This window comes from Ictidomys tridecemlineatus, unplaced genomic scaffold (assembly GCF_052094955.1).
Source record: "Ictidomys tridecemlineatus isolate mIctTri1 unplaced genomic scaffold, mIctTri1.hap1 Scaffold_170, whole genome shotgun sequence".
In the NCBI taxonomy this organism is placed as follows: Eukaryota; Metazoa; Chordata; class Mammalia; order Rodentia; family Sciuridae; genus Ictidomys; species Ictidomys tridecemlineatus.
This window is the reverse complement of record NW_027521478.1, coordinates 99245-111791: the sequence shown is the minus strand read 5'-3', so window position 1 is coordinate 111791 and position 12547 is coordinate 99245. Positions and strand designations below refer to the sequence as shown.

The 12547-nt window shown below is 47.1% G+C and overlaps 1 protein-coding gene across 8 annotated transcripts in view; it reads left to right on the top strand.

Moving 5' to 3' along the window:
* LOC144372837 (uncharacterized) overlaps positions 1-12547 on the top strand; it is a 59234-nt gene that overhangs the window by 32221 nt on the left and 14466 nt on the right. For all 8 annotated transcript variants that reach the window (XM_078036075.1, XM_078036081.1, XM_078036076.1 and 5 more), the window contains 4 exons: positions 3611-3732; positions 4242-4381; positions 4834-5003; positions 5438-5543. In XM_078036075.1, the coding sequence (XP_077892201.1) occupies positions 3611-3732; positions 4242-4381; positions 4834-5003; positions 5438-5543 (538 nt within the window). The remainder of the gene's footprint in view (positions 1-3610; positions 3733-4241; positions 4382-4833; positions 5004-5437; positions 5544-12547) is intronic.

The window sequence follows — 12547 nt, the reverse complement described above, 5'->3', positions numbered from 1 at the left end:
AGAACTAACCAGCAGGGAGACCTTAGGTAACTACTTAGCCCCTGGTCAGTCAACTTCCCTATCTGTAAAACAGAGATTGTGGTATAATTCATGTAAACCACATAGAACAGTGGCTGTACCAGAAAGTGCCCTGTGTGTTGAATACAGACCACAATAAATGTTGGTGGATGAGGATGTGGGGGGAAAGGTACACTCATACACTGCTGGTGGGACTGCAAATTGGTGTAACCAATCTGGAAAGCAGTATGGAGATTCCTTAGAAAACTTTAAATGGAACCACCATTTGACCCAACTATCCCTCTCCTAGGTCTATTCCCAAATGACTTAAAATCAGCATAGTACAGAGACACAGCCACATCCATGTTTATAGAAGCTCAGTTCACAATAACTAAACTGTGGAAACAGCCTGGATGCCCGTGAATAGATGAATGGATAGAGAAACTGTGGTATATATATATCTAATGGAATATTACTACTCAGCATTAAAAGAAAATAAAATTATGTGCAGGTAAATGAATGGAGTTAGAGAATATCATGCTAATTGAAGTAAGCCAATCCTCAAAAACCAAAGGCTGAATGTTCTCTCTGATAAGAAAAAAATGGAGGAACTTTGATGAGGCAAAGGGGAGGCAGAGGTGAGGATGGGGCATGGGGATAGGAAAGATGGTGGAATGAGATGGACATCATTACCCTAAGTACATGTATGAATGCACATATGGTGTGATGCTACATCAGGTACAAGCATAGAAATGTAAAGTTGCGCTACAGTTGTGTACAATGAATTAAAATGCATTGTGCTGTTATATATAACTAATTTAAAAAACCAAAAAACAAACAAGCAAACAAAGAAAACCTAAGGCTAGCATGGTCTGCTACAAAGCTCAATAGACCTGGTATTTATGATTCTAGAACCACTCCTGACCTTTTTCCATGACCCAATGCATGTCATTCCTTTTTGTGCTAAAACAGAAATCGACATAAAATTTGAAGGTAGACTGTGACTCAAACATCATTGCATTCTCAGTAGAAACACAATTGACCAAGAGAAAGCTGAAAAAAAAATGTTCAACATTACTAATCCTTAGAGAAATGCAAGTTAGAATCATAATGAGATACCCTCCCACACCTATTAGAATGACTATTATCAAAAAGACCAAAGAACCAGCGGCACATGCCTTAATACCAGTAACTCAAGAGGCTGAGGTGGGAGGATTATAAGTTCAAGGTAAACCTCAGCAACTTAGTGAGACCTGATCTCAGAATAAAACTTAAAAAGGTCTGCAGTTGTGTATCTGGGTAATGTACCCCTGGGTTCAACTTGAGTATAAATAAAAGAAAAAGAAAGACAAAAGATATTAAGTACTGGTCTGGATGGGGAGAAACTAGAATTCTTGTAGAATGTTTGGTGGAATTTAAATTAGTCTAGTCATTAGGAAAATCAATATGGGAAGTTTCTTTAAAAATCAAAAATAGAGCTCAGTTGGTAGAGTGCTTGCCATGCATGGACAAGGCCCTGGGTTCAATCCCCAGCACCAAAAAAAAAAAAAAAATTACCCTACAGTCCAGACATCCAACTACTTGGTATATATCCAAAGGAAATGGCATCAGTGTATTAATAGATATCTGCACCCCATGTTCATTGCAGTAATATTCTCAGAACCTAGAAATGGGAAAAGCTGTGTCTATCAGTGGGTGAGTTGATATAAAAAATGTGGTTTAGTAATATAAGGGGACACTATTTAGTCTTTAAATAAAATTAGGAAGTCCTGTCACTTGTGGCATTGAATGAGGGAGGCCAAAGGACATTTTACTGGGGGAAATAAGCCAGGCATAGGACAACTATCACATGATCTCACCTACATGTGGAATCTATAAAAGTTGAACTCATAGAAACAGAGAGCAGAATGGTGACTGCCAGGGGCCCAGGAGTGGCTGGGCTGTGGATGGGGTAGATGCTGGTCCCAGGAAGCCAAATTGCACTTAGATGAGGGGGATGAGTTTAAGGGATCTATTGTACAATAAGATGACTACAGTTAATAATAACATACAACAGAATGAGTACAGTTGATAATGTTATATACACTGGAAAATGACTCAGAGAATAGATTTCAAGGGTTCTCAACACAAAAAAGAATATGAAATAATGTATATGTATACATGTTTCAAAATATGTTTTATGCCATAAATATGTACAAATTATTATCATTATGTTATCATCATCATCATCATCAGGGATTGTACGGAGGGTTGCTTAACCATTGAGTCACGTCCCCAGCCCATTTTATGTTTTATGTTGAGACAGAAGTATGTCATAAAACCCACCCTGGAAGTGAAGGAAACTGGGAAGATATTTAGTTGGTAGCTTGCTACCTCCTCCCCAAAATGGAGCTTTGTTACAACAGAAAGGAAGAAGTGGCACTAGGATAAGCGAGGAGCACTTATGCCTACTTCCATTAGCACTGGGCCTGAAAGGGGGATAACTAACCATCACCAAACTTCTCCCCATAAACCATATGACATGGTCTCTGTATTAGATGCTTTCTGTTGCTCTAACAAAATACCCAAGAATGGGTACTTTATAAAGAGATGAGGTTTATTTAGCACAGAATGCAACAATTGGTAGCCCCTGAGACTGATCTTTGGTGAGAGTGATTACAACATGGTGAATGGCATCATGGTGGGAAGACATGCAAGGGGTCAAGACTGAATGGCCAGAAACTGGGGAGGATGAGTCTTATTCATTTTATAACACCCCCTCTCACAGGAACTAACAGGGACCCATGAGAAGTTCATTACTCCCTTCCAAGGGCCTCATCCCCAGTGGCCAAATTACCTCCCACTAGGCCCCACCTCTTGCAGGTTCTACCCCCTCAACACTGCCACACCGAGGACCTAGCCTCCAGCCTAAGAACCTTTGGGGGATAAACTACATCCATCCTCACAAGCTCCAACAAAGCCACATTGTAAGAGCAGGATGTCCCCGTCCAGAAGTGTGTATGTGAGGCCAGGGGAAGGTTGATATCAGTGGGCACAGGAAGCAGCCAGAGCCCCCATTCCGGAACCTCTCTGATGTCACACTTGTAGTCATGGTACTCTGGGTGCCAAGCCAGGAGAAGGAGCAGTTGGCTCTCATTTGTTTGAGAGCAGGCATCGCAGCATGACTGTATCAAACGATTTATTGTCCCCACCCCGACCCCCAGCCAGATCCTGGCTATTCTCAAGCCTCTGGGCTTATTTCACTGTGGCAGCCCTGGTGTATCTAAGTGCTGTGTTCTTTATATTTCCGTGAGTCTCCGGGCCAGCTGTGGGTTCTCAAAAAGAGACAGAAGGGAAATAGACAGTGAGAGTGCAGAGGCAGGGAGGTGGAGGGAGGCCAAGAGGGGAAGGAGGATATTTAGTGGGAAGCACAGAGATGTGGGGAGCCTGAGGATTTGGGGGGACTGTTGGAGCCTGGTAATGCTGGTGACATTTGGTGGAGGGAATGGGGTCTGTCTCTAGCCTGGATATTCAGATCTGTCCTTAAGGTGTGTGGGTCTGACCTCAGGTGAGCCGGGCCTCATGGGGGCTCCGGGTTGCCCCCGACTAGAACGGAGTCTGGCTCTGATTTCAGAGGCCGAGCACTGGCGCAAAATGGAGAGTGGGCCTACCCAGTGGTCTCCGGACTTCTCTGCCTCCTGAGTTTGTATAGCCTCATTGGCATGAATTTTTCAGACCCAGGAATCTTGAACAGAGGTAAGGCCTCGGACTCCTGGGAGAGGGAGGTGGCACCCCAAGGCTGGTGCCTACAGGGGTCATTTGTAAAGGGCTGACCCCACCTGTGGCCTCAGGATCCCTTCTTACCCTGTCACTATTACTTGGGCCCTGGCACTTCGTTTCCCAAGCCACTGAAGTGTGAAAAACAGAATCCTGGAGGTTTTCCAGTTGCTTTAGAAGGGAGGACGGGCCAAGAGAGGCAGCAGGCTCTTCCAACCACGCAGTTCCCCCTTCCTCCTTCCCATTTCACATCCAACTCCAAGCACTGATCACTATTCCACAGGGGGAGCTCCATGTAGAGCTCCTGTGCTGGACAGCCCTTCTCTCTGACTGCCACCCATCTGAGTGGTCAGCTTGCTCAACAGGGACTGGGGTTCCCCTGCCCTCCTCCTCCCCACCTTCTTGATGCCCAGTGATGCTATGGGGCTGCCCTGAGCATCAGAGTAATACAAGGGCCTCCTCCATTCCCACACCTCTCTCCCTGCCAGGCGCCTTCAAGCAGGACCCTGAGACTGTATACATGGCACGAGTGAATGGCAGGTTGTACCACATGCCGTGGTGTCCCACGTGTTATTTTCACCGCCTGCCCCGAACCTTCCACTGCAAAAGGTGTGACATCTGTGTGGAGGTGAGTGCTCCTCCTCCCTGTCCACTCACCAACCTATCTCCTTGCACCTGGCCAGGACCAGGAACCTCACATCATGAGTGGGCCAGGTGGGGGTATCAGACCATATTCCCAGAGTGCTTCATGTGGCACTCTGGGAACATGGTTCACAAGAGCAGACAGCCGGTAGTGGAAGGGCATTTTTTTCATCCTTTTCCAGTACTTGAGGAAATGGAGGCCCAGAGTTTTCATGTCCTGGTCCACGTGACACCAGGCAGGTCTTGTCTCTAAAGACCTCACTCAGGACAGGTGACTTGATGAGCCATGGGGTCCTAACTGTGCTCTCACTGAGATGGGAACCCTTATGTAAGGTCAACAGCAGGTGGCCTAGAGGGCTGCGTTAGGGGAGGCCCCAGGATTAGGGAGTGATGGAGGCCATTCCAGAAGGACCCTCAGACCTGTCTCCTCTCCCCTAGGAGTTCGACCACCATTGCAGGTGGGTGAATAACTGCGTGGGGCGCCGAAACATCCGGCTCTACCTGCTACTCCTCGTGTCCCTGTGCCTCTATCTGGGTACCGTGCTGGCCACCTGCGTGGTTTTCATCATATGCAGGAGGAACGTGGCATTTTTGGACAAAATCATGACGTATCCACACACTCCCAAGGGCGCACACTGGGAAGTGCTGATGTGGTGGGGAGGGAGGGGCAAACAGCCCAGTAGGGTCAGGGTGACAGGGGAGGGGCTGACGTGGGCGGGGCTAGAGGGAGAAGTCACTTGGCAGGACCTGTGAAGGACATTTGGAAGGCCAGTGGAGTCAGGAACATGGACGAGATAGGATGCCTGTGGAGTTAAGAATCTAGGGGCCCTCAGAGTAGGGTAATGAAAGTTGAAAAGGGACAGGTGGGAGGACAGTGTGGTGGAGGGAGGTTTCCCTTGGTTGTACTGGACTAACTGTCCAGTCCATGGAGGGAGAGCCATGGGCAGTGCTACCTGGGGTGGGAGGTAAGGAGGAAGCAGTGGGGTCGAAAGCAGGCCAGGGAGGAGCTCTTCCATGGCTTCCATTCTTAGCCTGTGCACAGCATCCTAGTGGCTGTACCCACTGGGGCCCTCCTGGTCCCACTCATCCTGCAATTGTTCATCAAGGCAGTGGCGGTGGGCACCGCAAGGCAACCCTATGAGGAGAAGGTAAGTGGTGAGTGTGTGTGCCCTTGGCTGTGTGGAGGCATCTTGCACCTCTTCAATTAGACACTTTGTGCACTTTCTCCACTGCCCTTGGCCTTGATGATGCCTCATGAGTCCTTCCAGACCCACCTCTGAAGATGCAGCTCAGATATTTCTATACCCTGGAGCTTGGGGCCATTCTGCCTCCTGGGTGCATTGCATTGAAAGCCTACTGTGTGGGCTGGGGATGTGGCTCAAGTGGTAGTGCGCTCGCCTAGCATGCGTGCGGCCAGGATTCAATCCTCAGCACCACATACAAACAAAGATGTTGTGTCTGCCAAGAACTAAAAAGTAAATATTAAAAAATTCTTAAAAAAAAAAGAAAGCCTACTGTGTGCTGGGTGTTCTAGGTGGTAGTTATTTGAGGGATGGGTGTAGGGGTGAGTAAGTACATCATGCACTTGTGTTGATAAGCAACCTGCCATCAGAATAACACTGGGAGACACCAGGAACACTCTGAGCAAGGGGTCAGTCCTGAGTGGTGTAGCCAACAGGAAGAGACTGGGAGTTTGGCGAAGCCCACGCTGTAGAGGAGAACATGCCACTCTTTGTGTCCTAGGTGTGCTTTTGGAGAGGCAGACAGGAGGGCATTGACTGTGAGAGGTACAATTTTGTAGAAAGGTACAGAAATCTGAAAGTAGGGTGTTAACAGAATGATGAAGAAATGGATCCTAGTTCAAGGACAAGGTGACATGGGCAATGAGGTTGACCCTATGGGGGTCAAGATTAGAAAGGCCCAGAAAGCCAAGCTTGGGATTTTGTTTGGAAGAACTGGAAACCTGGGAGCCATGAAAAATTTTGTGAAAATGTCATTCATTGAGGGGTAATTAGAAACAGTAAATTCACCCTTTTTCATCTATAGTTAGGGATTTTGACAAATGACATTGTGTACTCTCCATCAAGATCAAGGTTAACCAGTTTCACTACCCCAGAAAATCCTTTCATCTCTTGTTGTCATTTTCTCTCCCTGAGTCCTTGTGGTTTTTCTCTTTCCGGAATCATGCATCAATGGTGTTTTGGGCTTTCTAGTCTGGCTTCATTCACTGAGCACGATGCATTTGAGATTCATCTATGTAGTTGCTCATATCAGTAGTTTATTTTCTTTTGTTTCTTGTAGTATATATTTCCCTACAGACTATTTGTACATTCACCAATTGAAGTATTTTTACTTTGCATCTAGGTTTTGGCAGAATTTTTGTTTTGTTTTTGTACCAGGGATTGAACCCAGAGGTGCTTAACCACTGAGCAACAATCCCAGCCTCACCCACCCCACAAGCAGCACCCTTATGTTTTCTTTTTGAAAAATTTTCAAAATTTTGAGAAAGGGTCTTGCTAAGTTGCTTAAGGCCTTCCTAAGTTACTGAGGCTTTGAACTTGTCACCTACTTGCCTTAGCCTCCCAAGCCATTAAAGTCATGGGGAACTGTGCCCAGCCAGTTTCAGGCAGTTATAAATAAAGCTGCTACAACAACCATTGATGCATAGACATGTGGACATAAGTTTTCATTTCTGTTGGGTAAATTGTTACGGGTGGCATTGCTGAGTCATGAGATAAACTTATGGGACATTTTAGAAAACAACTCTACTGTTTCTATTTTGTACCAGCAATAAATGAGAATTCTAGTTGCTCCACATCCTCACTAGCATTTGATACTGTCATTGGTCACTATTCTTTTTTGTTTTCAAATTGTAGCCTGTCTAATAAATGAGTAGTGGTATATCACTAGGGCTCCACTCTGTATTTTCCTAATGACTAATGGTGTTGAGCATATTTTTGTGTCTTATAAGCCATGGGTATATTGATGGTGAAGTGTTTGCTCCAAACTTTGCCCATTTTAAAAAAAAACTGTGTTGTTTTCTTATTGAGTTTCAGGAGTTCTCTATACTGGATTCAGATGTATGTGTTGCAAATCTTTTCTTGCAATTCATGGCTTGACATTTTATTTTCTTCATCGCATCTTCCAAAGAGCAGGAGTCCTTAGTGTTGATGTTTTTCCAGCACTGAGGAGCGAACCAGGGGTGCTCGATCACTGAGCTTCTTCCCCAGCATTCGTTGTTGTTCACTCTAAAAGGAACCTCATGTCCTGTGGAGCAGTTTCTTTGCTTTCTTCCCCATCTGTGTCTTTATTGCTTTTTCTTTGAGCATCCACTAGGAATGATATAGTGGGCATCTTTGCCCTGGGATTCCTTTAGTATGGCCATCACTTAACTAAAGGCTCTTTCAGGAAGACTGGTGGGCGGCATCAGTGGGGGAGGGGAAGCTTCAGACCCTGAGATAGCTGAACAGACAGAGGAGCCTGTCTGCTCATCACCTCCCATCCACCACTGCCATATGTGGTTCCCTCCCAGCTGTGACTCCTGTGCTTGGCCCTTATTCCTCAGCCCTGTGGTCTGCCTGTCTTCTCCTCTCTCCAGCTTCTAGTATCATCATTGACTTTGCCTGGCAGCCTGTTCCATTCCTCCATCCTGTGGTTTTTCCTGCCCTAGGTCAGGCCATAGTCCATTGCTCTTTCTCCTCTGCTCAGAGTGAGGCCTTCCATGTCCAGGATCCCCAAGTCTCAAGGGACCTAAATGTGGTCTGCCCTCTAAGATTCACCAGACAGGGCTTTTTTCTATTAATGGCAGCACTAATTTCAGGCATTGATTTCATGCTCCAACTTTCACTCCCAGCATACTCCATTCCCTGACTGCAACTCCTCCTAGACTCACTTGCTTGGTGGTTGGTGGCAAAGACTCTGGTGAAGACCACATAAGTTCAAATCGGAGCTCTAGAACTGAGCAGCAGGGAGACCTGGGGTATGCTACTCGGCCCCTGGTCACTCAATTTCCCTATCTGTAAAACAGGGAATTGTGGGTTAATTCATGTAAACCTCTTATAGAAGAGTGGATGGCACCAGAGAGTGCCCTGTGTGCTGCTGTTACATCACTACCATTCCTTCCCATGGTCATCTACACATGTTTGTGCTCATCTTAAAAGTCATACAAGTCCCAGCCTTAACATCCCAGGCCTCCACTCCACCTGTTGTACCTTCTGGGCCTTATTTCCTGATCTTGTTCACTAGCTCCCCCTTCACTTTCTGGCCCAGCTCAGCCCAGCCCTTGCTGTCAGGATGATGCTCTCATTAATGGCCAAATTCAGCAGACATCTTCAGACTACTCTTTCTGGTCTAGACACAGCCTCTGAAACCAGAAGTCGCTGTCTCAGCACTTAACTCTCTGGGCTTCTCCTCTGCATGTACCTGGGTGGTGTGAGCTGGGTTGCCTACATGGTTCCCATGATACTCTCTCTATGCTCTACCCTTTCCACTCCCCTTGGTGCACAGGGCCTCAGGTTGCAGCTGCCCTCACCCACTGAAAGTAGGCTGGCCATGCTGTTTGCGGTGTGCTTTCCATCCCCAGTGCAGTGACGGGGCTTTGTTTTTTTGCTACTCGGTATTAAACCCAGGGGCACTTTACCACTGAGCTACATTCCCAGTCCCTGCTACTTTTTATTATGAATCAGGGTCTCACTAAGTTGCTGAGGCTGGTCTCAAACCTGCCTTAGTTTCCCAAATCACTGGGATTACAGGTGTGTGCCACCCTTCCTGGTTGGACCCAAGCATTTTTGATGCCCTGAAATATTTCTGATGGGGGTGCATCTCCGTGGTAGAGTGTGTGCTTAGCATGTGCAAGGCCCTGAATTCTTCAATCCCCAGCACACAGAGAAAAGACATCTGAATCAATGAGTGAACCATCAAACAGAAGAACCAACATTTGGGGATAGAAGGAAAGAGGAAAGGAACAGAGAGAAGAATTGTGTCCTGACCCCCCAGGATAAGGAGAAGAAGGAGAGACAACAGGAAGTTGGGCAGAAGATGGGGCAAGAAGAAGATGCTGCTGAATTTTGGTCCTGTGGAGTGTGAGGGTGTTTGAGACACAGAATTGGAACAGGAGCCCCAAGAGTGGAGCTAGTGAGAGAGGCTGGTCTGGGTGCCTCAGAGCTGTTGGATTCCAGTTGTGTGTGATAGGGTCCCATGTGGGGGGAGGACGGTATTCACATTTACTGCTCAGTTCTTACAAATTTACTATCATTCCTTAAACATTTTCTATACTTTATGTACAATCAATATTTTCTACACATGATATATATCTAATCAAATATTCTTTCTCAAAGTTTAAAGATTCTGTAATTTTTTAATGCTCTGCTATTAGTTTATTTCTTTTGGTACTAGGGATTGAACCCACAGGTGCTTTACCACCAAAGCTGCATCCCTAATCCTTGCTCTATTTTGTTTTGAGATAGGGTGTCACTAAATTGTTGAGGGCCTTGCTAAGTTGTTGAGGCTGGCCTTGAACTTGTGATTCTCCAGCCTCAAAATCCCAATTCCTTGGGGTTACAGGTGTGTGCCACTGTACCTGGTGGTATACTCATTTCTTATGTGCTGTGAACACCTTAAAGGAAGCAGAACCTCATAGAGGACATTGATTCGAGTTGCTTTTTTGGACATATTCCAGAGCTGTTCTGATGTGGAATCATCTTTCCTTTGGCAGAGGAGAGTGTTGAAGATGAAAGTCTTCATGTGTAGGCCATTGGAGACTTGGGGTGGATAGAGGTGCTGCTGGACCACTTTCTACTATAACAGAGTATTTTCTACCTAAAGCTCATGAAGTTGGGGTGAAACTCAACCTGTTCTGGAAGGAGGAGTGGTCGAGGCTGATGGATGGACTCAGGGGAAAGAGAAAGTAGAATAAGGGAGAGGAGAAGCCAGTCAGAGTCCTGGGAAGGACATGACCTTTGAGCTTGGCCTTTCCTGCTTTGTGTACTGAAGGTCTTCAGCTCAGATTTTCTTGGAAAATCTGATTTTTGACTAGGGAAATATGTCTGGGCATCCCCTGCTGCCACTGGTCTCCCAGATAGTGAAACTCAATGAAGGTAGATTTTTAGAAAAATCGAGTGGTAAGACAGTCAAGTGGGAGTGGGGTGGTGACATGATCTTTGGATCAGTTGAGCAGAACACCAGGAGATAGACTTTAAAAGGTACCTGGAAGGATGAGGTGAGAGGACAGGTGAGGCCAATGGAGACAGAGCAAGGATCCTGCAAAGGGAAGCACTAGGGGTTGAGAGCCCTGAGAAGGCAGGAGAGGTGGGTGCTCGGTCAGCACTGTCTGGGGACAGCTGCTCACAAGTGGGTCGAGGGAGGTCACGCTTCCTGGGAGCCTGGGAAGACAGGAGGCCCTGGGTCACTCTTGGGCACTCCTGTACCTAGAGCCTGGCCACAGGCCCAGGTTGAGCCCTGGATTGACTGACCAACTTAGCAAGTGTCCCTGAGAGATGGCCGTACCCAGTCCTGCTGATTCTGAGCTCCTCTTCCCTTCCTCATCTCCCTCCAGTATGACAAGGCATTCAATGTGGGTTGCCCAACAAACTGTTACATCGCATTCTGTGCACCCTTGGGACCTAAGTAAGTTGGTAAACCAAGGGCTCAAGTGGTGGACCCTGGGGCTGGTGGGGGGAGTGAAGCTTGGTCTAGTTCCCTGGTCCCTGTCCCCAGCTCCCAGCCTTAACACTCCTGTTCCTTTCTATTGGGGTTTTCTCCAGGGTACTCTGGGAGTTTCTGGGAATTTCACTCTTCCTTGGTGTTGTAGGTTCTTGCCCCAAGAAATGTGCTTAAGGGGAATGGCAGCCTGGATAAGGCTCCTGGGCTCTGTGCTTTCCCAGCTGAGGGTGAGAGTGGTCAGGGAGTCCAGGCCAAGGTGGGTAGTGACTCCTTGCATTTGGCCTGTTGCTTCCCAGGTACATGTCTGAGGCGGTCTGCATTCAGGTGGACCAGGGGACCAACTGGGGGCCAAAAGAACACCTTAAAGACCTCCTTTGGCCCAGGTGCACCACTCAGGCCCCCCCAAGGAGTGACAAAGCTGCACCTGTACAGAAGGAAAGGAGTATCGGGTGTGCTTTGAATCATGAGGATCTGTGGTTGCACATGTGTTGGGGGAAGCCCCGGATGTAGGGCTGGCCCTGAAGCTGAAGCACTTGGAGCATAAGGAGTGGGATTATGGACCTGGAGGGTGCAGGGTCCAGGTCACAGGGCTTCAGAGCACACCCAGGTGTCCCTGGATAGAGAAAGAGAAAAGACTGAAACACACTTTCTGGTTGGCTTGGTGCCAGTCCTTACTTTTTTGGTCCCCAGTTTCCTCATCTATTAATGAGGACTGAGACTAATCTAGTAGTTTATGTTTCAAAGAAAATTCTGTTTCTTTTATATGTGTTTGTGTATGTGTGGTGTATGTGTGCATGTGTGTATGTATGTACATGTATAAATATCAGTTGTAGATGGACACATATATTTATTTTATTTGTTTATTTTTATGTGATGCCATGGATTGAACCTAGTTCCTCATGCATGCGAGGCAAGCACTCTACCCCAGAGCCACAACCCCAGCACTCCAGATTCTTTATTTATGGAAATTTTTGACATACAATGTGAAACATTTGTGTGGAGCATTAGGTGTACAGTGGGGTGGGTAACCCACAGTGTCCCCCATGGTCTCTTGCAGTAATGTGGTGCCAGCTCTCTCCCTTGTCCTGACTCTAGGCACCAAGGGACTTGACTGTGAGTTGTGGGGTGGAGGGTAGGGAGATCCCCCATGTACTGACTCTGTGTTTACCTTCTGATCAGCCCAGTGGTGCATTGGGAGGCTTCTAAGGGAGGCTTGGCCTCCTATTCTCCCTTCACACCCAGCAATGCCAGGACAAGCACCAGAAGTTCATCTCCTGAGCCCCATGTGGGGGTCTCTTGTTCCTGAGCCCTCACTCCCCTGTTGAGAGTGCCAAGAACCCCATGTCTGTTATATACACATGTTTGGTGCTGCTTCCTATGGCAGCTGTGCCTATGTGTCCTAGGTTCAGGGAAGTGTGGGTGGAGGCTCTGAGGGGCTGGGACAGAGCCCTCCTGGAAGGGAAGATCCTTGTTCTCTGGAGACTCAAGCTCA